Below are 27,169 nucleotides of genomic sequence, written 5' to 3' on the forward strand. Positions count from 1 at the left end.
AGTGTTTTTAGGGTACAGTCGCACGGGCGGGGGGTTCACAGTAGTTTCTCGCTGGCAGTTTGAGCTACGGCAGAAAATTTGACGCAGCTCAAACTTGCAGCCGGATACTTACTGTAATCCTCCGCCCATGTGAGTGTACCCTGTACGTTCACATTGGCGGAGGGGGGAACATCCAGCTGTTGCAAAACTACAACTCCCAGCATGTACGGTCTATCAGTGCATGCTGGGAGATGTAGTTTTGCAACCGCTGGAGGCTCCGTTTTGGAAACAGTGGCGTACCAGACATTTTTCATTTTTATTGGGGAGGGGAGGGGGGCTGTGTAGGGGTATGTGTATATGTAGTGTTTTTTACTTTTTATTTTATTGTGTGTTAGTGTAGTGTAGTGTTTTTAGGGTACAGTCACACGGGCGGGGGGTTCACAGTAGTTTCTCGCTGGCAGTTTGAGCTGCGGCAGAAATTTTGCCGTACCTCAAACTTGCAGCCGGATACTAACTGTAATCCTCCGCCCATGTGAGTGTACCCTGTACGTTCACATTGGGGGGGGAACATCCAGCTGTTGCAAAACTACAACTCCCAGCATGTACGGTCTATCAGTGCATGCTGGGAGTTGTAGTTTTGCAACAGCTGGAGGCACACTGGTTGTGAAACACCGAGTTTGGTAACAAACTCAGTGTTTTGCAACCAGTGTGCCTTCAGCTGTTGCAAAAGCTACAACCCCCAGCATGTACGGACAGCGGAAGGGCATGCTGGGTGTTGTAGTTATGCAACAGCTGGAGGCATACTACTTTGGCTGGGGATGCTGGGGATTGTAGTTATGCAACAGCTGGAGACACACTGGTTTACTACTTAACTCAGTGTGCCTTCAGCTGTTGCAAAACTACAACTCTCAGCAGTCACCGACAGCCAACGGGCATGCTGGGAGTTGTAGTTATGCAACCACCAGATGCACCACTACAACTCCCAGCATGCACTTTAGCTGATTGTGCAAGCTGGGAGTTGTAGTTACACAACAGCTGAAGGTACACTTTTCCATAGAAAGAATGTGCCTCCAGCTGTTGCAAAACTACAAGTCCCAGCATGCCCATAAGGGCATGCTGGGAGTTGTGGTGGTCTGCCTCCTGCTGTTGCATAACTACAGCTCCCAGCATGCCCTTTTTGCATGCTGGGAGCTGTTGCTAAGCAACAGCAGGAGGCTGTCACTCACCTCCAACGATCCTTGCCGCACAGGTCAGTCCCTCGTCGTCTCCGCCGCTGCTCCTGGGGCCCCGATCCCAACAGGGGCGCCGGGGATCGGGGTCCCCGGCACCCGGGGTGCACGTCCCGCACCCGCTCACGTCCTCCGGAAGAGGGGCGGAGCGGGTTGCGGGAGTGACACCGGCAGCAGGCGCCCTGATTGGTCGGCCGGTAATCCGGCCGACGAATCAGGGCGATCGTGAGGTGGCACCAGTGCCACCTCACCCCTGCTGGCTCTGGCTGATCGGGGCCGTCTCTGACGGCCCCGATCAGCCAATAATTCCGGGTCACCGGGTCACTGGAGACCCGATTGACCCGGAATCCGCCGCAGATCGCTGGACTGAATTGTCCAGCGATCTGCGGCCATCGCCGACATGGGGGGTCATAATGACCCCCCTGGGCGATATGCCCCGATGCCTGCTGAACGATTTCAGCAGGCATCGGGCACCGGCTCCGCTCCAGATGGTTGCGGGGGGCCGGTAAAACACATGACGTTCTCATACGTCATGTGTCCTTAAGGACTCGGAAATGGAGACGTATGAGAACGTCATGTGTCCTTAAGGGGTTAAGGACTCAGCCCATTTTGGCCTTAAGGACTCAGACAATTTAATTTTTACGTTTTCATTTTTTCCTCCTCGCCTTCTAAAAATCATAACTCTTTTATATTTTCATCCACAGGCTAGTATGAGGGCAATTTTTTTGCGCGACCAGTTGTCCTTTGTAATGACTTCACTCATTATATCATAAAATGTATGGCGCAACCAAAAAACACTATTTTTGTGGGGAAATTAAAACGAAAAACGCAATTTTGCAAATTTTGGAAGGTTTAGTTTTCACGCCGTACAATTTATGGTAAAAATGACGTGTGTTCTTTATTCTGAGGGTCAATACAATTAAAATGATACCCATTATTACTTACTTTTATATTATTGTTGCGCTTAAAAAAAATCAAAAACTTTTTAACCAAATTAGTACGTTTATAATCCCTTTATTTTGATGACCTCTAACTTTTTTATTTTTCCATATAAGCGGCGGTATGGGGGATCATTTTTTGCGCCATGATCTGTACTTTTTTTTTATACCACATTTGCATATAAAAAACTTTTAATACATTTTTTATAATTTTTTTTAATAAAATGTATTAAAAAAGTAGGAATTTGGGACTTTTTTTTTTTTCCGTTCACGCCATTCACCGTACGGGATCATTAACATTTTATTTTAATAGTTCGGACATTTACGCACGCGGCGATACCAAATATGTCTCTAAAAAAAAATTTTGCGCATTTTGGGGGTAAAATAGGAAAAAACGGACGTTTTACTTTTTTATTGGGGGACGGGATTTTTCCCTTTTTTTTTACTTTTACATTTTTTTTAAAATTCTTTTACACTTGAATAGTCCCCATAGGGGACTATTCATAGCAATACCATGATTGTATAGGACATAGAACAGATCAGTGTTTTCGGTGATCTTCTGCTCTGGTCTGCTGGATCACAGACCAGAGCAGGAGACGCCGGGAGCCGGACGGAGGCAGGAGAGGGGACCTCCGTGCGGCGTTATGAATGATCGGATCCCCACAGCAGCGCTGCGGGCGATCCGATCATTCATTCAAATCGCGCACTGCCGCAGATGCCGGGATCTGTATTGATCTCGGCACCTGAGGGGTTAATGGCGGACGCCCGCGAGATCGCGGGCGTTGGCCATTGCCGGCGGGTCCCTGGCTGCGATCAGCAGCCGGGATCAGCCACGCATGACACGGGCATCGCTCCGATGCCCGCGGTTATGCACAGGACGTAAATGTACGTCCTGGTGCGTTAAATACCACCTCACCAGGACGTACATTTACGTCCTGCGTCCTTAAGGGGTTAAGTAAACTAAGCAAAATAGTCAGAGCCAGGCAACTTCAGTTTGGCTGAAGGGGGCAATGGGGTTCCTGATACTGGTTGTCTAGCTTAAAGGGGTACTCCATTGGAAAAAATATATATTTTTTTTTAATCAACTAGTGCCAGAAAGTTAAACAGATTTGTGAATTACTTCTATTTAAAAATCTTAATCCTTCCAGTACTTATCAGCTGCTATATGCTCCAGAGGAAGTTATTTTCTTTTTGAATTTTTATTTAGTCTGACCACAGTGATCTCTGCTGACAACTCTGTCCATGTCAGGAACTGTCCAGAGCAGGATAGGTTTGCTATGGGCATTTGCTCCTACTCTGGACAGTTCCTGACATGGACAGAGGTGTCAGCAGAGAGCACTGTGGTTAGACAGAAAGGAAATTCAAAAAGAAAATAACGTCCTCTGGAGCATACAGCAGCTGATAAGGTCTGGAAGGATTAAGATTTTTAAATAGAAATAATTAACAAATCTGTTTAACTTTCTGGCATCAGTTGATAAAAAAAAAAAATGTTTTCCAGTGGAGTACCCCTTCAAAGGTTGGTCATCCGTATTGTAGTTCCAGTAACCTCTGTAGAGGGGTTATCCAGAAAGAACAGAGCTAAATTCTTCCCAAAACAATAACACACCTGTCCTCAGGTTGTGTGTGGTAACCGGGTTCCAATCACTTCAATGGAACTGAGCTGCAATAACAAACATAGCTTGAGGACATATTCCTGGATAAACCCTTTAAATACTGAGGGTCCTTTGTGCCTCCTCAAACACAATGGGGGAGATTCATCAAAACCTGTCCAGAGGAAAAGTTGCGGAGTTGCCCATAGCAACCAATCAGATCGCTTCTTTCATTTTTTTAAAAGGCCTCTGAAAAATGAAAGAAGCAATCTGATTGGTTGCTATGGGCAACTCCGCAACTTTTCCTCTGGACAGGTTTTGATGAATCTCCCCCAATGTCCTTTGTGTGACTGCTACTTTTGCACCCCCTCTTGATTCACTCCAGCTGCCGGCCCACGAGTATTTCTTAATAATTCCTTCAGAGTAGCAAGGTAATTCATGTTATTACCAAAGGGAAATTCTATACCATAGTTTTAGGGGCAAAAAGTCTTATTGATGCAAATCGACTGATATTAATAATCAAATTCTACTTTATGGTGGATGAAAGCAGCCATAATAATCAATACTATTATATAACAGGAAAACTCAGATATAGTTATGCCTTTTATGATGATTATTTCCTCCCTACATCAAAAAGTAAATGTATCTATACATCGGGTGCCTGAGCATAATTGTTTTGACCACTAGATGGCAGTTCTGTCCTTTTTAGCAACACACTGAACAGGAGAAGTTCTGGTTGCTAATTATCTCTATACTTAATTCCTAATTTGTTTATTCTTTCTGCTCTTGTTTACTTAATAGCAAATAGACCTTATTAGATGATAAATGTCCTTGCCTAAGACAGTGAATTTTCTTACCAGATACTTGTAATTATTTTGCCACTGATAAGCTGAACTCATTTTACATTGGGATAATTATTATTACAAATGTTCGTACTAGGAAAACTTTTTGAATTGATTTTATTTGTAAACAGACAACAGTTTCATTCATTAATTTATGTGCATCATTTTTAAAGCCAAATCTGCCTGCTATGATATCAAAACAGTTCTACACTTTAATGGACACACAAAGCAGAAATGCTCCACGCCGGAAAACCTGTGAATTTAGGTGCTCATATGTTGCATATTTTCCAATTGTCATTGCTGTGGGATAATGCAACAGATAACATGCCTCAGAATATGATATGGACCTTTGAAATATCATCCACTTTACTGTTTCTGTTTCAGGGTACGTTCACACGCGCCAATTTTTTAGTGGGCTTTCCGCTGCGTATTTGGGTTTTCCGGCTGTCTGCAGCAGATTTTCCACGGCGGAATGTACACTGCGGAAAATCTGCCACAAGCCTCATTGAAGTAAGTAGGGACTGTGGCGGATTTTCCGCAGCGTAAATTCGGAAAATCTGCTGCGGACAGCCGAGAAGAGCCCGCCCACTTTCAAATACGCAGCGGAAAACCCGTTAAAAAATCTGCGCATGTGAACGTTCCCCAAAAGGCTGAAGATTTTCTGCACATACTTCTAGTAGAGAAAATCCACAGCAATCTGTGTGTGGCCATACCCTGAAGGTATTTACCATTTTACTGATCACATGTACAAACATAGGATTTGGTCAAGATAAGGCTGGGAGTTTATGGATATCTACATGGAAGTGCATATATGTATATACAAGTAAACACTTGCAAGGGGTACTCCAGTAGAAAACTTTTTTTTTTCTTTTTTAAATCAACTGGTGCCAGAAAGTTAAACAGATTTGTAAATAACTTCTATTAACCCCTTAAGGACCCAGCCCAAATATACCTTAAAGGGATACTCCGCCCCTAGACATCTTATCCCCTATCCAAAGGATAGGGGATAAGATGTTAGATCGCCGCGGTCCCGCTGCTGTGCGAGTTCACTCTGTGCGTAATGACGGGCGATACGGGGGACGGAGCAGCGTGATGTCATGGCTCCGCCCCTCGTGACATCACGGCCCGTCCCCTTAATGCAAGTCTATGGGAGGGGGCGTGACGACCGCCACGTCCCCTCCCATAGACTTGTATTGAAAGGGGCGGGCCGTGATGTTACGAGGGGCGGAGCCGTGACGTAACGATGCTCCGGGACCTGTACTGCCCATCATTACGTGCAGAGCGGGACCGTGGCGATCTGACATCTTATCCCCTATCCTTTGGATAGAGGATAAGATGTCTAGGGGCTGAGTACCCCTTTAAGGACCTGGCCATTTTTTGAACATCTGACCACTGTCACTTCAAGCATTAATAACTCTGGGATGCTTTTACCTTTCATTCTGATTCCGAGATTGTTTTTTCGTGAAATATTCTACTTTATGTTAGTGGTAAAATTTTGTCGATACCGATGTTGATTATGTCGGTATCATTTCTTGGTGAAAAATTCCAAAATTTGATGAAAAAATTGAAAATGTAGCATTTTTTTTTTTTACTTTGAAGATCTCTGCTCATAAGGAAAATGGATATTCCAAATAAATTATACATTGATTCACATATACAATATGTCTACTTTATGACTGCATCATAAAGTTGACATGTTTTTACTTTTGGAAGACATCAGAGGGCTTCAAAGTTCAGCAGCAATTTTCCAATTTTTCACAAAATTTTCAAAATCCGAATTTTTCAGGGACCAGTTCAGTTTTGAAGTGGATTTGAAGGGCCTTCATATTAGAAATACCAAACAAATGACCCAATTATAAAAACTGCACCCCTCAAAGTATCCAAAATGACCTTCAGTAAGTGTGTTAACCCTTTAGGTGTTTCCCAGGAATAGCAGCAAAGTGAAGGAGAAAATACAAAATCTTCATTTTTTACACTTGCATGTTCTTGTAGACCCAGTTCTTGAGTTTTTGCAAGTGGTAATAGGAGAAAAAGCCCCCAAAATTTGTAACCCAATTTTTCTTGAGTAAGGAAATACCTCATAAGTGTATGTCAAATGTTCGGCGGTCGCAGTAGAGGGCTCAGAAGGGAAGGAGCAACAATAGGATTTTGGAGAGTGAATTTTTCTGAAATGGTTTTTGGGGGGCATGTCACATTTAGAAAGCCCCTATGGTGCCAGAACAGCAGAAAACCCCACATGGCATACCATTTTGGAAACTACACCCCTCAAGGCACGTAACAAGGGGTCCAGTTAGCCTTAACACCCCACAGGTGTTTGACAACTTTTCGTTAAAATCGTATGTGTAAATGTTATAAAAAAAATTTCAATAAAGTGCAGTTTTTTCCCCAAATTTACAATTTTTACAAAGTGTAATGGGAGAAAATGCCCCCCCCCCCCAAATTTGTAACCCCATCTCTTCTGAGTATGGAAATATCCAGTGTAAAGACGTAAAATGCTCTGCTGGCGAACTACAATGCTCAGAAGAGAAGGAGTCACATTTGGCTTTTTGAAAGCAACTTTTGCTGAAATGTTTTTTTGGGGGCATGTCGCATTTAAGAAGCCCCTGTGGTGCCTGACCAGCAAAAAAATACCCACATGGCACACCATTTTGGAAACGACACCCCTTAAGGAACGTAACAAGGTGTACAGTGAGCCTAAACTACCCACAAGTGTTTGACGACTTTTTGTTAAAGTTGGATGTGTAAATGAAAAAAAAAAATTTTTTTTACTAAAATGCTGTTTTTTCCCTAGATTTTACATTTTTACAAGGGGTAATAGGAGAAAATGACCCCCAAAATTTGTAATCCCATTTCTTCTGAATATGGAAATACCCCATGTGTGGACGTCAAGTGCTCTGCTGGTGAACTACAATGCTCAGAAGAGGAGGAGCGCCATTGAGCTTTTGGAAAGAGAATTAGTTTGGAATGGTAGTCAGGGGCCATGTGCATTTACAAAGCCCCCCGTGGTGCCAGAACAGTGGACCCCCCCACATGTGACCCCATTTTGGAAACTACACCCCTCACAGAATTTAATAAGGGGTGCGGTGAGTATTTACACCCCACTGGCGTTTGACAGATCTTTGGAACAGTGGGCTGTGCAAATGAAAAATGTAATTTCTCATTTTCATGGACCACTGTTCCAAAAATCTGTCAGACACCTGTGGGGTGTAAATTTTCACTGTACCCCTTATTACATTACATGAGGGGTGTAGTTTCTAAAATTGGGTCACATGTGTCGGGGGTCCACTGTTCTGGCACTATGGGGGCTTTGTAAACACACGTGGCCTTCAATTCCAGACAAATTTTCTCTTCAAAATCCCAATGGTGCTCCTTCTCTTCTGAGCATTGTAGTTCACCAGCAGAGCACTTTACATTCACATATGGGGTATGTTCTTACTCAGAAGAGATGGGGTTACAAACTTTGGGAGGATTTTTTCCTATTTTCCCTTGTGAAAATGAAAAATTTAGGGTAACACCAGCATTTTAATGAAAAAAAAATTTTTATTCATTTTTCCATCCAACTTTAATGAAAATTCGTCAAACACCTGTGGGGTGTTAAGGCTCACTATACCCCTTGTCACGTTCTGTGAGGGGTGTAGTTTCCAAAATGGGGTAATTTATTTTTTTGCTCTTATGTCAGAACCACTGTAAAAATCAGCCACCCCTGTGCAAATAACCAATTTAGGCCTAAATGTACATGGTGCGCTCTCACTCCTGAGCCTTGTTGTGTGTCCACAGAGCATTTTACGCCCCACATATGGGGTATTTCCGTACTCAGGAGAAATTGCGTTACAAATTTTGGGGGTCTTTTTTTCCTTTTACCGCTTGTGAAAATAAAAAGTATGGGGCAACACCAGCATGTTAGTGTAAAATGTTTTATTTTTTCACACTAACAGGCTGGTGTAGCCCCCAACTTTTCCTTTTCATAAGGGTTAAAAGGAGAAAAAGCCCCTCAAAATTTGTAGTGCAATTTCTCCCGAGTATGGAAATACCCCATATGTGTCCCTAAACTGTTTCCTTGAAATACGACAGGGCTCCGAAGTGAGAGAGCGCCATGCGCATTTGAGGACTAAATTAGGGATTGCATAGGGGTGGACAGCCAGTGATTCCCAAACAGGGTGCCTCCAGCTGTTGCTAAACTCCCAGCATGCCTGGACAGTCAGTGGCTGTCCAGAAATGCTGGGAGTTGTTGTTTTGAAACAGCTGGAGGCTCCGTTTGGGAAACACTGCCGTACAAGACGTTTAAAATTTTTATTGGGGGGGACAGGGTAAGGGGTGTATATGTTGTGTTTTACCCTTTATTATGTGTCAGTGTAGTGTAGTGTTTTTAGTGTACTTTCGCACTGTCGGGTTACGGTGAGTTTCCCGCTGGGAGTTTGCGCTACTGCGAAAAATTTGTCGCAGCCCAAACTTGAAGCAGGAAATGTACTGTAAACCTGTCCGTGTGAATGTACCCTGTACATTCACATGGGGGGGGGGGTAAACCTCAAGCTGTTTCAAAACTACAACTCCCAGCATTACTGACAGACCGTGCATGCTGGGAGTTGTACTTTTGCAACAGCTGGAGGCAGACTGGTTGGAAAACCTTCAGTTAGGTTCTGTTACCTAACTCAGTATTTTCCAACCAGTGTGCCTCCAGCTGTTGCAAAACTACAACTCCCAGCATGTACTAATCACCGAAGGGCATGCTGGGAGATGTAGTTATGCAACAGCTGGAGGTACCCAACTACAACTCCCAGCATGCCGAGACAGCTGTTAGCTGTCTGGGCATGCTGGGATTTGCAGTTTTGCAACATCTGGAGGGCTACAGTTTTTAGACCAGTGCACAGTGATCTACATACTGTGGACCTCCAGTTGTGGCAGAACTACAAATCCCAGCATGCCCAGACAGCAAACAGCTATGTGGGCATGCTAGGAGTTGTAGTTTTGCAAGATCTGGAGGGATACAGTTTAGAGACCACTGTACAGTGGTCTCAAACTGCAGCCCTCAGGCTGTTGCAAAATGACATATTCCAGCATGCCCAAACAGCTGTCTGGGCATGCTGGGAGTTGTAGTTTTGCAACATCTGGAGGGCTAAAGTTTAGAGATCACAGTCTCAGACTGTAGCCTCCAGATCAACTTACCAGCTTCCGTAGGATCCCGGGAGCCGTCCTCTTCTGACGCACGTCATGCCGCCCGCCGATCACGTCACCGCTGCCTCCGGACGGGTAAGTGGACATCGGCGTTCGGTCCCCGTCGTTTCTGACGATCAATAGCAGACCAATAGCAGGGATAGGAGGGGTGGCACCCCTGCCACCTCACTCCTATGCCTTCAGGGGGATTGTGGGTGTCTTAGACAACCACGATCCCCCTTATATTCTGGGTCACCGGGTCACCATAGACCCATATGACCCGGAATCGGCGCAAATCGCAAGTGTGAATTCACTTGCGACGATCACCGATGGGGGGGGCTGATGACCCCACTGGGTATGTGCACGGGGTGCCTGCTGATTGAGATCAGCAGTCACCCCGGTCCGGTCCCCGCCCGGCGTGCGGCGGGGACCGAAATTCCCACGGGCGTATGGATACGCCCTGGGTCCTTAAGTACCAGGACGTCAAGGCATATCCATACACCCTTGGTCCTTAAGTGGTTAAAAATATTAATCCTTCCAGTACTTATTAGCTGCTGAATAATACGGAGGAAATTATTTTCTTTTTGGAACACAGAGCTCTCTGCCAAATCACAAGCACAGTGCTCTCTGCTGACATCTCTGTCCATTTTAGGAACTGACCAGAGCAGCATATGTTTGCTATGGGGATTTTCTCCTACTCTGGACAGTTCTTAAAATGGACAGAGATGTCAGCAGAGAGCACTGTGCTCGTGATTTCAGCAGAGAACTCTGTGATTCAAAAAGAAAATAATTTCCTCTGTAGTATTCAGAAGCTAATAAGTACTGGAAGGATTAAGATTTTTTAATAGAAGTAATTTACAAATCTGAACCAACCAACTAAAGAAAATGTGTGCAGCTCACAATCAAATGCCCGAGGTCAATGTGGTCAAAAAGATCGATCCCCACCGATCAAAATAATCTAATAAATATAAAAATATTTTAACCACACCTCAAGAGCATCACCCTCCTGGGTACACAATGAATATCAATTGGGAACAGCAAGTTTGAAACAAAATGACAAATTTATTAAAATACAATAAAAAATATTGATACAAACATAAAATATTTATCAGAGCAATATTAGATGTTACATTGATCTGCCATTGGGCCCTAATGGTAGAATAAATTATATCCCTTGCAGCAATCGCCTGATATTTAAAATGCTAGCAATATTGAATGCCGATAGTTCGTTAAAAACTGTTAATCCGGCAGATGTTATGTAAATGAATACAAAGATGAATAATCAGTCTCACATTGGATCTAGACTGTACTGTCCAAATTCTATAGATGAAAAGTTATGCGCTACCTCACCGTAACAGCTGGTCCCGTATTGCAGCGGGCCGAAGATGGTATATTCCGTAAGGTGCTGTGTAACGGTGAGCGGGCAGCTTGATCCTCCCGTGCCTGTTGCGAATGGAGCTCCGGCAAGAGACTTCCAAGTGAGTGGTCCGCAATAGCAATTTACACCTGTTCTCGGTGTCAGACCTTTCTCTTTGTTGCAAGACCAGGGCACACGTGGAGTTATGTAGTGGTTCTAATCTTACGCCTGGTTGGTAGGATGGATTTATTGCTGCAAATGCAGTGAGCGGCTAAATGAATTTGTGGAATATCGGCTCAAATTCAGGCAATGCGTTTCAGTTATCGCTCTGTTCAGACTGGATGCCTAGACGCGTTTCAGGGTGCTGAAATCGACCCCTTCCTCAGTAGGCAAAATTGGATATATCACCTGGAAGTTTCTTGCCGGAGCTCCATTCGCAACAGGCACGGGAGGATCATACTGCCCGCTCACCATTACACAGCACCTTACGGAATATGCCATCTTCGGCCCACTGCAATACGGGACCAGCTGTTACGGTGAGGTAGCGCATAACTTTTCATATATAGATTGTGGACTGTACCATCTAGATCCAATGTGAGACTGATTATTCATCTTAGTTTTCATTTACATAACATCTGCCGGATTAACAGTTTATTCCGAACGGCATTCAATATTGCTAGCATTTTAATCATCAGGCGATTGCTGAAAGGGATATAATTTATTCTGCCATTAGGGCCCAATGGCAGATCAATGTAACATCTAATATTGATCTGATAAATATTTTATGCTTGTATCAATATTTTTTATTGTATTTTAATAAAGTTGTCATTTTGTTTCAAACTTGCTGTTCCCAGTTGATATTCATTGTGTACCCAGAAGGGTGATGCTCTTGAGGTGTGGTTAAATTTTTTTTATAATTTACAAATCTGTTTAACTTTCTGGCACCAGTTGATTTAAAAAAAAAAAGTTTTCCACAGGAGTACCCATTTAATATCTTCAGGAAAAAGCTATGCCAGTATACTATATACCTACACAATTTCATCATACTATACATCTAATAAACAGCAATATACTGCACACCTTAACACTGCTATTATATTATACACCTAAACTATACCATTCAACTGTACACCTTAACAATGTCATCATACTGTACACCTAAACAATGTCATCATACAGAACACCGGAACACTGCCATCATACCGTACACATAAACAATGTCATCATACTGTACACGTAAACAATGTCATCATACCCTACACCTGAACAATGTCCACATACCGTACACATAAACAATGTCATCATACTGTACACGTAAACAATGTCATCATACCCTACACCTGAACAATGTCCACATACCGTACACATAAACAATGTCATCATACTGTACACGTAAACAATGTCATCATACCCTACACCTGAACAATGTCCACATACCGTACACATAAACAATGTCATCATACTGTACACGTAAACAATGTCATAATACTGTACACCCTAACCTTGCCATCATATTGTTTTCCTAAACAGTGGCATAATACTGTACACCTAAACAATAGCATCATGTTGTAAACCTGAACACTGCCATCATACTGTACACCTAATTCTTGCCATCATAACATACACCTAAACATAGTCATCATACTTAACCCCTAAACATTGGCATTAGGGATGAGCGAATCAAATCTGCCAAATCCGAATTTTGTTATGAATTTCAGGAAAAATCGCTTCATTAAACTCCATTTAGTGCGGTCCTGGCTCCAGGGCATCTAAAATAGCGTATCCATATGTGAGGACATGGGGCAAGGAATCCTGGGAAGGCGGGAACAAAGATCAGCTGGATGACCCTGAATCACATGCAGCATGCAGCCTATCAGCAGCCAGTCACCCCTGTGATGTCACAGCCCTATATAATTGGCAGCCATCTTGCGGCCAGTTACATCAGCGTTCAATTACAGAGAGGGGGACAGACAGCAATGTGTGTTGCACAGAAAAGCATTTTTACAGCAGCGATTCACCTCCCAGTCACATCAGCGTTTCATTGCAGAGAGAGAGACAGAGAGCAGTGTGTGTTGCACAGAAAATCATTTTTACAGCAGCGATTCACCTCAAGCCCAAATCCAGCCTGGAAGCACTGATAGGGAAGGGAGTGAGAAAGTGCAATTTTGGGTGAAGTACACAGCGACTGTGTGCAGCAGCACTGGTGTGTACAACAACTGAAAAGCTAATAGTAGCCAGCCAGTAAGGGTGAGCAGAGCACTTAAAGCGTATTGTACCTCTATTAAGTGTAACCTGTGCATACATCTAAGTGGTGTACCATTTTGTTCCTGTTAAAGTCTTAAGGGCCTAGATACTGCAAAAGGCCAGCCAAAAGTACACACCTGCTTGTGTTGTAGACAAATACTGTTTTAAGTGTAGTGAAGCGTATTGTACTCCCCTCATATACGCACTAAGTATGTCAGGCAGAGAAGTGCCAGGACATGCACAAAGGAGTGGCAGAGGCCTAAATTCATCAGACAGACGTCAGCAGACTAGGGGCTAGTGGCAGCAGAAGTCACAGCAAGAGGCCTGAGCTCCAGGTATCAGCTAGCGGTCGTGTCTCAACCAGCAACCCATCTGTCATCATTGATTGGTTAACACAGTCATCCACTTTATCACAAGTGAGATCTGACACCCCCTGTCAACAGTTGGTTGGTTCCTCAGACACAACTTTCAGTTGGCATGGCCGGGGAGCAGTCCCTGTCCTCCCATTGCCTCTGTCCTATGGTGTTCCCCTCCCCTACACAAGTATCTTATGCTGTGGGTTCAGCTCCACTATTTAGTGTGGACGATCTACTAGAAGACAGTCAGCAGCTACTGCCCAACCCAGAAGTGGAGGAGAGTGGCATGGGAGGCTGTGTTGCGAGCGTTCAGGCTCCTGAAGTAGAGCCTGTTGAGGAACCTGAGGAGGACATCAGTGACGTGCAGACACAAATCGATGATGATGAAGTCGATCTCACTTATCAGGAGAAGAGGGTTGCAGGTTGCCCATGAGGCAGCAGCTGAGCCAGCAAGGCGGTAGCATGGTTGGCAGTCAGCATGGTGGCATAAGTGGAAAGTCTGGAGCCAAACGTGCCCAGGTTGACCACCTACTTCACGGCAGCCTACCTTTCCGGGAGGTAGTGGAACAGGGGTTCCTGGAGTCGGCGGCAGTAGCAGTCAATCAGTGCGGACTGTTGGTGGGAAAATTAGCTACTCGGCAGTGTGGCAGTTTTTCATCAAGCATCCGGAGGATGTTAACCTGGCCACATGCAAGATGTTTTGGTAAAAGGTGATGCATGGCCAGGGTCCCAATGTTGGCACCATGGCCCTGGGTCAACATATGCAGCGTCACCATACAGCAGCCTGGGAGAACCATGGCTCCGATGTGGTGGTCCAACCTGCTGCATCACCCAGTGACACCCAGTGACCCTGTTTCAGCCAGCCTAGGCTCCACCACCTCAGCCAAAGGGAGTTAGTTGTGTGTCATACCCTCCTTCTGTCACTACAGATGCTCATGCTCCTCCTACTTCGAGTCAGTCATTCCGCCAGCAATCGTTCGGTGGAGCCATGTCCAAAAGACAACAGTATGCACCCACTCATCCAATGGCGCAGAAGCTGAATGTGCTCCTGTCCAAGTTGCTGGTGCTGCAGTCTCTCCCTTTTCAAGTGGTGGACTCTGCACCTTTCAGAGAACTAATGGTTTGTGCCGAGCCTAGGGGGAGAGTCCCAACCTGTAATTTCTTTACAAAGAAGGCAGTAACAGCCCTGTACAATTTTGTGGAACAAAAGGTGGGCCAGTCCTTGAGCCTGTCAGTGTGTACCAAAGTGCACGGCAGCGCTGATGTGTGGAGCTGTAACTATGGTCAAGGACAATACATGTCCTTTATGGCCCACTGGGTGAATGTGATTCCTGCACAGCCACAACAGCAACTTGGACAAGTCACGCTGCTCCCGCCTCCACGCTCTCAGGCTATTGCTCCTGTGACAGTGTACGAACCCGCTTCCTCATCCTCCAGCATGTCCTCAGTTTCCACTGCACAGACAATTCTCAGTGCGCCTACAGCATACCATGTGTGCAGGGCACCGCGGTGTCACGTTGTTCTTCACATGATTTGCCTTGGCGAACGTAGTCACACAGAGGAGGAACTGCTAAAAGTCATTCATCAAGAAATTGAATCATGGCTTACTCCACGAAAACTGGCAATGGGAACCATGGTGGCCGACAACAGGAAGAACATCTTGTCTGCGCTGTGACAAGGAAGCCTGAGGCAAGCACCCTGCATGGCACACGTGTTTATCTGGTTGTCAATCTGTTCCTGAACTGTTCCCCCATCTGCAAGACATCCTAACAATGGGAAGGAAACTGTGCATGCACTTCAGCCACTCGTACACTGCAAAGCACACCCTCCTTGAGCTTCAGCGTCAGAACGGTATCCCCCAACATAGTCTGATTTGTGACTTCTACACACGTTGGAATTCCACCCTCCATATGTTGGACAGAGTATACAAACAGAGGAAAGCCATCACCGATTTCTTGATGATCCAAGCGTATAGGGGGACTCCCCTGTGTAACTTCAATGTCAACCAGTGGCAGCTCATATGTGACACCTGCCGTTTGCTCAGGCCCTTTGATGAAGCCACCTTATTAGTCAGTTTCCAGGATTATGGGATGAATGACGTCATTCCACTGCTTCATTTACTACAATACTTGTTGGAAACGATGGCTGGACAGGGCACTGATGAAGTGGCACCTACATCTCACGGCCACATGTGCCCTGTGGGGGCTGAACTGGAGGGGGAGGAGTAGGGAGCACAGTGGAGCACAGTTTATGTTTCGTGAGATGTTTGGTTTTTCTAGTCATCTGACAGGAGAGGAGGAGCAGGAGCATCCAGAGAAGCTAGAGGGTTATGAGGAAGGCGAGACAGAGGACCCAGACACACCGTGGCAGTATGCAGTTGACATGGAGGCAATGAGTCTCTCCGAGTCACTTGCACAAATGGCACGATGCATGCTCACGTGCTTGCTTAGTGACTGTCGAATTGTCACCACTCAGCAGCAGGATGACTTCTGGCTCTCCACCTTATTGGACCCTCTCTACCGGCACAAAGTGGGGGCCTTTTTTTACACCCACTGAGAGGGAGGACAAACTGACCTACTATCTGCGCCACTGTCCATCCTCTCGCAGGTCTGACCTGGGGGGGGGGGTTAGTGGCCTATGCACTCACACCATGGCTGCTGGGGAGGTGTGGGGTGGCAGGAGCAGTACCAGCTCTATCAGCAGCAGCCTGAGTCTACAGTCGCTGATAAGTAGCTTTCTTCACTCGCATAGTGAAGCAACTCATCAGCAGCAGGTAGACCTGGAGGAGGACCTGAACCACGTGGTAGTGGCATACCTTGACATGACCATGCCAACACACCTTGAAGATCTGATGGATTTCTGGGCAGCCAAACTTGATTTGTGGCCACAACTAGCAGACTTTGCCCTGGAAAAGCTGTCCAGCCAGAGCGGGTGTTTAGTGCAGCGGGGGCTATAGTAACCCCAAGGAGAACTCGTCTGTCCACAGAAATTGTGGAGAGACTGACCTTTGTGAAGATGAATCAGGCATGGATCATCCAGGATTTCCACCCACCAATGCCTTAGGCATCAGAGTAGATGGACCATAGTGCCACACAAACACTTAAAAAATATGGATATTGCAAACATATTTAAGGTGCTGCTCTCCAGTAACAGACATTCCTCTGCATCAGACCACAAGTCAGTATTGAGGATATGCATTAGCTAAAACTTAACTTTTCTTAGGATAAAATATATGTACTCAAATTTTTTTTAATCAAACAAAGGGAAAGGTGTGCAAAAAACACCATGTGCCACCTACACCACCAAGTATTTATGTGATGCAAGGACCTCTAAAAGGTGGGGGTAAAAACTTCCCCTGTAAGGCCCTACTCTCAGATTATTAATTTCCTTCTTGGCATGGGTTACTCGCCCTAAAAAGGGCAGCCTCACACAGGAACCTCTCCCTATTTCCACCTACAAATACTGCCATTTCACAGGGTTTTTAGGTGAAAATAGGGAGAGGTTACTGTGTGGGACGCCCTTTTTAGGGCGAGTATTACTTGCCAACAAGGAAATTAATAATGCGAGAGTAGGGCCTTAAAGGGGAAGTTTTTACCCCCACCAGTTACAATGAACCATACGTTGTTCCCTTCTGCCTTTTAGAGGTCTTTGCATAACATCAATATTTGGTGGAGTAGGTGGCACATGGCGTTTTTTGCACACCTTTCCTTTTGTTTGATTAAAAAAAAAAAATTTAGGTACCTACATTTTATCCTAAAATTATTATTAAAAGTTAAGTTTTACGTAATGCATATCCTCAATACTTACTTGTGCACACGAACACTTTTACAAAAGAGACTGTTTTCTTCTGCCTACCTGCCTCAGCTACTATTCTGATTCTGCCACCCACCTCATGCCACACATCTGATGCCAAGTTCTCCTTTATTCACCCACCTTCGTCACCAGGTATTGGTATTGCCACCCACCGCCCCACTATGTCACCGGGTCACTATGTCACCGGGTCACTTTCAGGACTCCTGATGCTGCTGATGCTTACTCCAGGCTCTCTCATACTGCCATCGTATGTTCTCCTCATTCTGATGCAAGCTCCAGGCTGTCTCATTCTGCCACTATATGTTCTATTGCTGCTGCCACCTCCAGACTATCTCATTCTGCAACTATATGGTCTCCTCATGCTTCCATCACCTCCTGGCTGTGTCATTCAGCCACTATATGGTCTCCTCATGCTGCCGCCACCTCCACGCTGTGTCATTCAGGCACTATATGGTCTCCTCATACTGATGCCACCTCCAGGCTCTGTCATTGTGCCGCTCTGCAACAGTGATTCTAATAGCGACGCCTCTAAACTGCATGTCATACTGAATAACAGTATTATTTCACTAACCCAGCACACACCCTATGCGTGTTACAGCAAGGCAAAGTGTTCTACGCCCCTATTGAGGCTCTCTGTAGGCCAGAAATAGCCATTTGTAATACAGATTTGCTGCAAATAAATTCGGACGGAACCAAATTTTGGGGGAAATTCGGCAAATCGGCCAAATCGGATTTTTCTAAAATTTGCTCATCTCTAATTGGCACCATACTGTACAGCTAAATACTGCTATCATATTGCTCACCTAAACAATGGCATCATACTCTACACCTAAACAATGCCATTCTACTGTAAACCAAAACTGTGTCATAAATTCTGTACACCTAAACAATTGCTTCATACTGCACACCTAAACAGTTTAAATATAATGTACACCTTACAATTCCATCATACTGTAAACCTAAACAATGGCATCATACTGTTGACCTAAGCAATGGCATCATATTGTTTAACTAAAAATGCCATCTTACTGTACACCTAAACAATGACATCATACGGTATACCTAAAATATACTGTAAATCTAAACAGTGTAATAATACTGTACTTTGTACCTAAAATACCAGCACTGTATATCTAAATATCTAAGCAGTGTAACAATACTGTATACCTAGACCCTGCCATCATATCGTACACCTAAACATTGGCATCATACTGTACCCCTAAACAATGGCATTATACTGCACACCTAAACACTGCCAAAATACTGTACATTTAAACAAGGTTATAATGCTGTACACCCAAACAATTGCATTATACTGTATACCTAAAATGCCATCATACTGTACATCTATACAACTGCATCATACTGTACACCTAAACTATGGTTTCATACTGTACAGTTCAACTCTGCCATCATACTGTACAGCTGAAAACAGCAATCATACTCTACACCTAAACACTCACATTATACTGTACACCTAAATCTTGCCATCATAACGTACACCTAAACAAAGTCATCATACTGTACCTCTAAACACTGACATACTGTACACTTAAACAATAGTATCATACTGTACATCTAAAGACTGCTATCATACTGCTCACCTAATGAATGCTATCATACTGTATACCTAAACAATGGCATCATACTCTACACCTAAATAGTGCCGTAATACTCTACAGCTAACCAATTTTATTATACTGTACACCTAAACAGTGCCATCATAATATACAGCTAAACAATGTCATCATACTGTACACCTAAACAGTGCCATTATACTGTACACCTAAACAATGTAATTATACTATACACCTAAACAATGACATCATACTGTACACGTAAACAATGCTATCATACTGTATACCTAAACAATGGCATCATACTCTACACCTAAATAGTGCCATAATACTCTACACCTAACCAATTTTATTATACTGTACACCTAAACAGTGCCATCATAATATACAGCTAAACAATGTCATCATACTGTACACCTAAACAGTGCCATTATACTGTACACCTAAACAATGTAATTATACTATACACCTAAACAATGACATCATACTGTACATGTAAACAATGGTATCATACTGTATACCTAAACAATGGCATCATACTCTACACCTAAATAGTGCCATAATACTCTACACCTAACCAATTTTATTATACTGTACACCTAAACAGTGCCATCATAATATACAGCTAAACAATGTCATCATACTGTACACCTAAACAGTGCCATTATACTGTACACCTAAACAATGTAATTATACTATACACCTAAACAATGACATCATACTGTACACGTAAACAATGGTATCATACTGTATACCTAAACAATGGCATCATACTCTACACCTAAATAGTGCCATAATACTCTACACCTAACCAATTTTATTATACTGTACACCTAAACAGTGCCATCATAATATACAGCTAAACAATGTCATCATACTGTACACTTAAACAGTGCCATTATACTGTACACCTAAACAATGTAATTATACTATACACCTAAACAATGACATCATACTGTACACGTAAACAATGGTATCATACTGTACACTTTTGACATCATTTTGAATCAAACTCTAAGATCAATTTTACTAGGCATTGCATTAATAGTAGTGTACCATCTGTTTACTTTACAGGTTATAGGCATGTACAGTACCGGTAAAAATAACAGCCTAGTGCTAGATATAAAAAGAGGACTTGTCAGTCTCTTTCAATTTCAACCATTATCTGGGACTCATTTTGAGGTAAGTGACAATATTAAGTAGAGATGTATTAGTCTCCATACAAATGGAAAATGTTTTCTTTTTTTAATTTCTGTAACCAATTTTTTAAAATATTTTTTTTACAAACTTTACTATGGAAATATAGATGTGCTTCTTATATTTCTGGTGAACTCTTGGTAACACATCTTTTGAACATTTTTCTCATTTTAGATGTTTGTCTTTGGGGACTACAATTGCCCCATGAGTAAAGTTATGTTAGCTGAGCAGCAACCAGTCCATAAACCTGGCAAATATAAAGACTTGAAAAAGAATAGTAAAAACCCAATTGACACTTTCAAATGTACCTGGTCAACACACGGCCGGAGCAGTGATTCCTGGTGCACAGAATAAACTGCATGGGGGAGATTAATCAAAACTTGTCTAGAGGAAAAGTTGTGAGTTGTCCATAGCAACCAATCAGATCGCTTCTTTCATTTTTCACAGGACTTTTCAAAAATGAAAGAAATTATCTGATTGGTTGCTATGGGCAACTCAGCAACTTTTCCACTGGACAATTTTTGATAAATCTACCCCTATGAGTTATGCAGTATAACAAAACGTATCCTCTATCTCCTGGGATCCTGTGTGCCAGAATTTGCAACCAAAAAATCCAACCAACCTGACAAACTCTCCCTTTCACTCAGAAAACCTGAAAAAAGGGTGTGGACACTGGGAAACTGCCAAAAAGGGGCATTTCCCCGACATAAAAAAAAAAAATCCCAACATATTTATTAACTTTCCCACATAAAATGTGGTGGATTTGAGCTGTAAAAAACCTGACAGCTCAGAGCAGTTGTAAAAGAAGCAAAAAGTAGAGATAAGTGCAAAATTAAGGGAAAAAAATTGTAAATTATAAATAAAAATACTTGTTGGGAAAACTACACTTCACTCTTAGTAAATCAGGGCCAATGTGTTTGGAAATATTTAAGGCCCTTTCACTTTTTTCACATTTTGCTATGTTGCAGCCTTATGCTACTATAAAAGCAAAAATTCAAGGGTCTCATTTATCAAGGCCCTTAACGGCCTATATAGGCAGACTATACAAGTAAATTGCTGATTATACTAATCAGTGCTATGCCTAAGTAGTAGTCCCTATGTCCTATGGACATTTTTTTAATAAAGAGTATTTTTTTTTTATATATGAAGAAGCCCCTCCCCAAATCAAAATTTAAATCTCCCATTTTTCCCATTTTACAAAATAAAGGATAACAAATAAATAAATTAAGAAACATAATTGGTATCACCACATGCAAAATGTCCAAACTATTAACTATTAAAATATATTGTTTATGATGTGCGGTGTACAGCTTAAAGGGGTACTCCTGCCCCGAGACACCTTTTCTCCTATCCAAAGGACAGGACCCCGCAGTCTTGTATTCTCCACCCACCTGTTTGAGCTGCACGCTGCGGTGCCAGCACAAAAACAGCCGGGTGACGACCACGGTGCCGGAGTATCGTGACGTCACGACTCTGCCCCCGTGTGACGTCACCCCCCGCTATGCAAGTCTATGGGAGGAGGCGTGACAGCAGTAATATACCGTAATGCCCCCTTCCATAGACTTGCATAGCGGGGGCGACGTCGTATGGGAGCGTCACAATATTCCGGCCCCGTGGTCGCCACCCGGCTGTTTGTGAGCTGGCGCTGCAGCATGCAGCTCAAACAGGTGGGTGGCGAATACAAGATTGCGGGGGTCCCCAGCGGCGGGACCCCCGCGGTGAGACATCTTATCCCCTATCCTTTGGATAGGGGATAAGATGTCTCAGGGCTGGGGTACCCCTTTAAATTTAAAAAGAAACCAAAGTCCAAAACTGCTGATTTTTGGTCATATCAATTTCTAGAAAAATATGAAAGAAAAAGTAAAAAGCCACATATATACAAAAGTGATACTGATAAAAAACTACAGATAGCAAAAATGAGCCTTCATACAGATCTGTATATGGAAAAAGAAAAAAAAGTTATAGGGTCTTCAGAATAGCGTAATTTTAAACATTTTTAAAGAGTACTTCTCAGCAAACCATATTTTCTAAAGTAACTCAGATTATATTTCCTAACTTTTCCTTCCCCCCTCCAGCCCTTAAAAAATATTTCCGAGCTTTAAAAAGCTCTGTATCATACCTTTCCTCTCACTCACATTGTGTGAGCTCCCGGCAGGAGAAAGTGGGCGTTCCTTAACAGGTGCGACATCACTGACGCCTGAGAGAGCTGTGCCTCACCATGCCCCGCACACACTTCCTGAGTTTGCTCTCCTGCCAGGCCGGGAGGAGACCAAACTAACTATTTGACTTGTGGCAGGGAACAGAGCCACCTAGTGGCCATTATTTCAATGAAATTAAAAACATATAAAGGTTGAGAATTTTAACAGCAAGTAAACAGCAAAGTGTCTTATAATTACCTAAGAACAATATATTAAAAGTTTTATTTGGTGATGCCTTGGTCCTGTCTACTGGGGTTTGAAGCATGCTCAAGAGTTGAGTGAAACAATCCCAGCAGCTCAGCGGAGCTGTTCGGGACCATGGTGGTGAAACCGCGATGTCCTGATTAGCTGAAGGGCCCTTACCTGTCTCAGAAGATTGCATGGTATATAAATGAAAAAGTTAAAAGTGTAAAAAAAAAAAAGTAAAAAAATGTGAATAAGCCCCCCACCCCTAATAAAAGTTTGAATCCTCCACCATTTCCCAGTTTTAAAATAATGTAATAAAAAACATAAACATATGGGGTATCACCAACCGCGTGCGTAAATGTCCGAACTATTAAAATGTAATGTTAGTTAAACCGCACAGTAAATGGCATACACATAAAAAAAATACCTAAGTCCCAAGTTGTGCATTTTTGGTCACTTCATTGATTAGAGTAAAAAACGGAAGCCCCCAAAAGTTACAAAATGGTGTGTTTTTATTAAATTTAACCCCAATTGTTTTTTGTTTTGCCGCAAATTTTGTAATAAAATAAGTGATGTCATTACAAAGTACAATTGGTGACTACCAAAAACAAGCACTTATATGGATCTGTAGGTGCTAAATTGAAAGTGTTATGATTTTTAGAAGGGGAGGAGTAAAAAACAAAAGTGCAAAAATGAAATTGTCCAGGTCCATAAAGTCAAAATGGGCTGAGTCCTTAAGAAGCATGTAGACAAAAAAGCATGTAGACATGGGTATCATGTCTCTTAAAAAACAGCTGTCACTGCATGAAAGCAAAAAATATTATGAATCAGGCTAGGATTTCACTTTTTTTTTTTTTTTACAGCAAAAAATGTCAGAAAAACTGCCACAGCTTTTTCCTGCATTTTGGCAGTTTTTCTGGTGTGTGGAAACAGCCAAATTTGTCCCCTGTGGCAGTTTTTTCACTGTCTTCTGGGTACCACTCTGTGGGTCGGATGCTGAGCACCCAGTCCACAGAGTGTAAGGAGATGAAGAGTGATGTACAGCATCACAACTCACCTCCCCCGGCCGTATAGTATACATGGGTGCATAGTGTAACCGTGTATACTATACAGGAGCCGGGAATCCTGTCACCAGACTGACAGGACTCCCTGCTCCTATAGCCCCTTTGGGCAGTATACAGAATATACAGCTACCTATACAGCTTCACCATGAGGAAACAGCACCAATCACTAGGTCCTGTCATAGTGCAGGCTTTTTATTTAATCAGAGCATAAAAAAGTGCAACGTTTCGGCTAACAAACCTTTTTCGGCTTGTTAGCCGAAATGTCGCGCTTGTTTATGCTCTGATTAAATAAAAAGCCTGAACTATAACCGGACCTAGTGATTTGTGCTGTTTCCTCGTGGTGAAGCTGTGTATCTAATCTGACACTTGGCAATTGGGTGGAGTACATGCACCACACTAGTGATCATCCAGTGCTGGGTCCCTTCTACTGAACTACAGCTATCTATCGATAGCTGTATATAGTGTATACAGAAAAGGAGATCCCCTTACCCCCCGTAGCTCCCTCTCCCTGCCTGGTCAGTGAAGCCCCTCCCCCTATTGATTATGTCATTAGGGGGCGGAGCTACTGACGGGAGGCAGAGTGGTAAGTATGAGGCTCTGTTCACATTGTAAGTTTTGTATAATGTGAACAGACCCATCTGCCAGTGTCTTCCCAGACAGGGAGACTCCAGCTGTTGCTAAATTACAACTCCCAGCAGGAGGATTTCTGTTTGGGAAGACATTGCATTTTGGGCGCTCTCACCAGCGGAGAGCGCAAAAGATGTCCTAACCTTTTTTTCTTCTCATTTCAGATGGGTGAATGCAGAGGATTGCGGCGGATTCGGTGGATTACGGCAATTAACTAGATTTTTTTTCTTTTAATAAAATGGCTAACAAGGGCTGTGAGGGTGTGTTTTTTTAAATACATTTTTTTTCCAATGTGTCGTTTTTTTTTTTTTTTTTATTGAATTTTCAGGCTTAGTAGTGGAAGCTGTCTTATGGATGGAATCCATCACTAAGTCAAGGCTTAGCGTTAGCCCCAAAAAACGCTAGCACTAACCCCCAATTATTACCCTGGTACCCACCGCCACAGGGGTGGCTGGAAGAGCCAGTACCAACAGACCCGGAGTGTGAAAAATGGTGCTCCTGGGCCTAGGTGGTAACAGGCTGGTGTTATTTTGGCTGGGAAGGGCCAGTAACAATGGTCCTCGCCCACTCTGATAACGTTAGGCTGTTGCTGCTTGGTTGGTATCTGTCTGATACTGAAAATAAGGGGAACCCTATGCATTTTTTTATTTTATTTATGTATTGAAAAAAAAAACACATTGGGTTCCCCGTATTTTTATTCTCAGCCAGATACCAACCAAGAAGCAACAGCTTCATGTTACCCAGCCTAAATAACACCAGCGTGTTAACGCATAGGCCCAGGAGCACCATTTTTGACACTCCAGGCCTGTTGGTACCTGCTCTTTCCAGCACCCCTGTGGCAGTGGGTACCGGGGTAATAATTGGGGGTTAGCGCTAGCTGTTTTTGGGGCTAACGCTAAGCCCCAGCTTAGTAATGGATTCCGTCAATAAGACGGCTTCCACTACTAAGTCTGAAAATTCAATAAAAAAAAAACATGACACATTGGAAAAATAGTTTTATTTTAAGAAACACTTCCCCATAGCCCTCGTTAACCATTTTATTAAAAGAAAAAAATCTAGTTCATCACCATAATCCTCTGACTCCTCTGCATTACACGGATCTGAACCGAGAAGAAAAAAGAAACACAAAAAATGGGTTAGGACATTTTTAGCGCTCTCCGCTGGGAAGAACACCAATGATGAAATGTCTCCCCAAACAGGGAGCCTCCAATTGTTGCAAAACCACAACTCCCAGCATGCTGTCTGGGCATGCTGGGAGTTGTAGTTTAGCAACAGCTGGAGTCTTCCTGTCTGGGAAGACACTGGCAGAAGGGTCTGTTCACATTATATAAAACAGACAATGTGAACAGAGCCTCATACTTACCACTGACCCCGGCAGGGACATGAAGCAAGGGAGGTAAGGGGATCACCTCTTCTGTATACACTATATACAGCTGTCTATAGATAGCTGTATATTCTGTATACCACCCAAAGGGTTAATGTACACTGTCCAGCAGTGTAAGTTAACTCTTTCCTTGCTGGGCTGGCAAATAGCGCACAGCTCAGCAAGGGGTTAAGTGAGCCAGCAATGTGTATACTGTATATACATTGCAGGCTCACTATAAGTTCTTGCTGGGCAGTATATATACGACGTACATCTACTGCTCAGCATCAGCTGTTCTATCGGCTCTGTAACCATGAGCACAGCTGAGTCCCGAAATTCACATCAGGATGATTACAACAGGTGTCAGGAGTGACATCCACTGCTATCTGTCCCTTACTGCAGGTACTACTGCTCCCAACATGGAGCACACTCTGCTCTATGCTGGGAGTTGTAGTACCTGTTCTTATAGACAGATCGCAGCGTGTGTCATTTCTGACACGCATTGCGATCTGTCTATTAATGCAGGTAATACAGCTCCCAGCATGGAGCAGAGCGTGCTCCATGTTGGGAGCAGTAGTACCTGCAGCAAAGTACAGATCATAGCAGATGTCACTCCTGACACCCGCTGTGATCGTCCTGTATAATATATAGATGCAGCCGGCAGCTCTTCTCTGGTCCCCTGCACTGATGTATATATACATTTATTCATATTTCCCACAGAGAGTTGGGATTGGCTGGAACCATTTGGCCAATCACAGCTCTCTGCAGGAAATATAAATCTGTGATGTGAATAACTTCACATTGCAGAACCTAGTGCAGGATAACAGAGAAGAGCAGCCGGCCGCCCTCATCTATACATTATATAGGAGGATCGCAACGGGTGTCATAAGTGACACCTGGAACCGTCTGGGAGTAGTAGTACTACTTAAAAAAAATTTAAAAATAAAGAAAAAAAAGGGAAAAAAAAGGGAAAAAAGTTAAACACACTCTATTAAACACATTATAAAAATACATCACTAATAAAAAGTTTAACAAAATTTATTTATTAAAATATATAATTTTTACAATTAAATGGCCCCTTTCTACATTTTTAATATTGTCGGCTACATTTTTAGTTCCCTGCCCACCTACATGAATTGATCCCTGTTTAAAAAATAATACTAATTTTGTTATAAAAAAAATATAGAAATTTCGTTAAATACAATTTTTTCCATCACTATTGTATCTTTTTTTTTTTTTTTTTTAAAGGTACCCCATGAAATTTTTATAAAAAAAAAAAAGGTATCTTTATCCCTTTTTTGGATCACCAAAGTCCAAAAAAAGAATAAAAACCGCCTGCAAAAACGCCAAAGTTAAAACCCATATGGCGTTTTTCTTGCTGTTTTCACTTACATAGACTTCTATGGGAGGAAAACGCCAAGATTTTCTTTAAAAAAAAAAACGCCAAAGTCTCAACAAA

General features: G+C 43.1%; 1 protein-coding gene across 3 annotated transcripts in view; it reads left to right on the plus strand.

Annotated features, from left to right (window-relative positions):
- Positions 1–27,169, plus strand: part of LOC130282480 (microsomal triglyceride transfer protein large subunit-like) — a 170,503-nt gene that overhangs the window by 52,013 nt on the left and 91,321 nt on the right. Inside the window, exons 1-2 of one of the 3 annotated variants that reach the window (XM_056530745.1) lie at positions 3,512–3,552; positions 20,150–20,257. In XM_056530745.1, coding sequence (XP_056386720.1) covers positions 20,159–20,257 — 99 coding nt within the window. In that variant the 5' untranslated portion in view covers positions 3,512–3,552; positions 20,150–20,158. Of the gene's footprint in view, positions 1–3,511; positions 3,553–4,029; positions 4,167–20,149; positions 20,258–27,169 lie in introns of those variants that run through there. The other 2 variants (XM_056530744.1, XM_056530743.1) reach the window with 2 other exon arrangements.

The sequence above is a fragment of the Hyla sarda genome, chromosome 7 (genome assembly GCF_029499605.1).
Source record: "Hyla sarda isolate aHylSar1 chromosome 7, aHylSar1.hap1, whole genome shotgun sequence".
NCBI lineage: Eukaryota > Metazoa > Chordata > Amphibia > Anura > Hylidae > Hyla > Hyla sarda.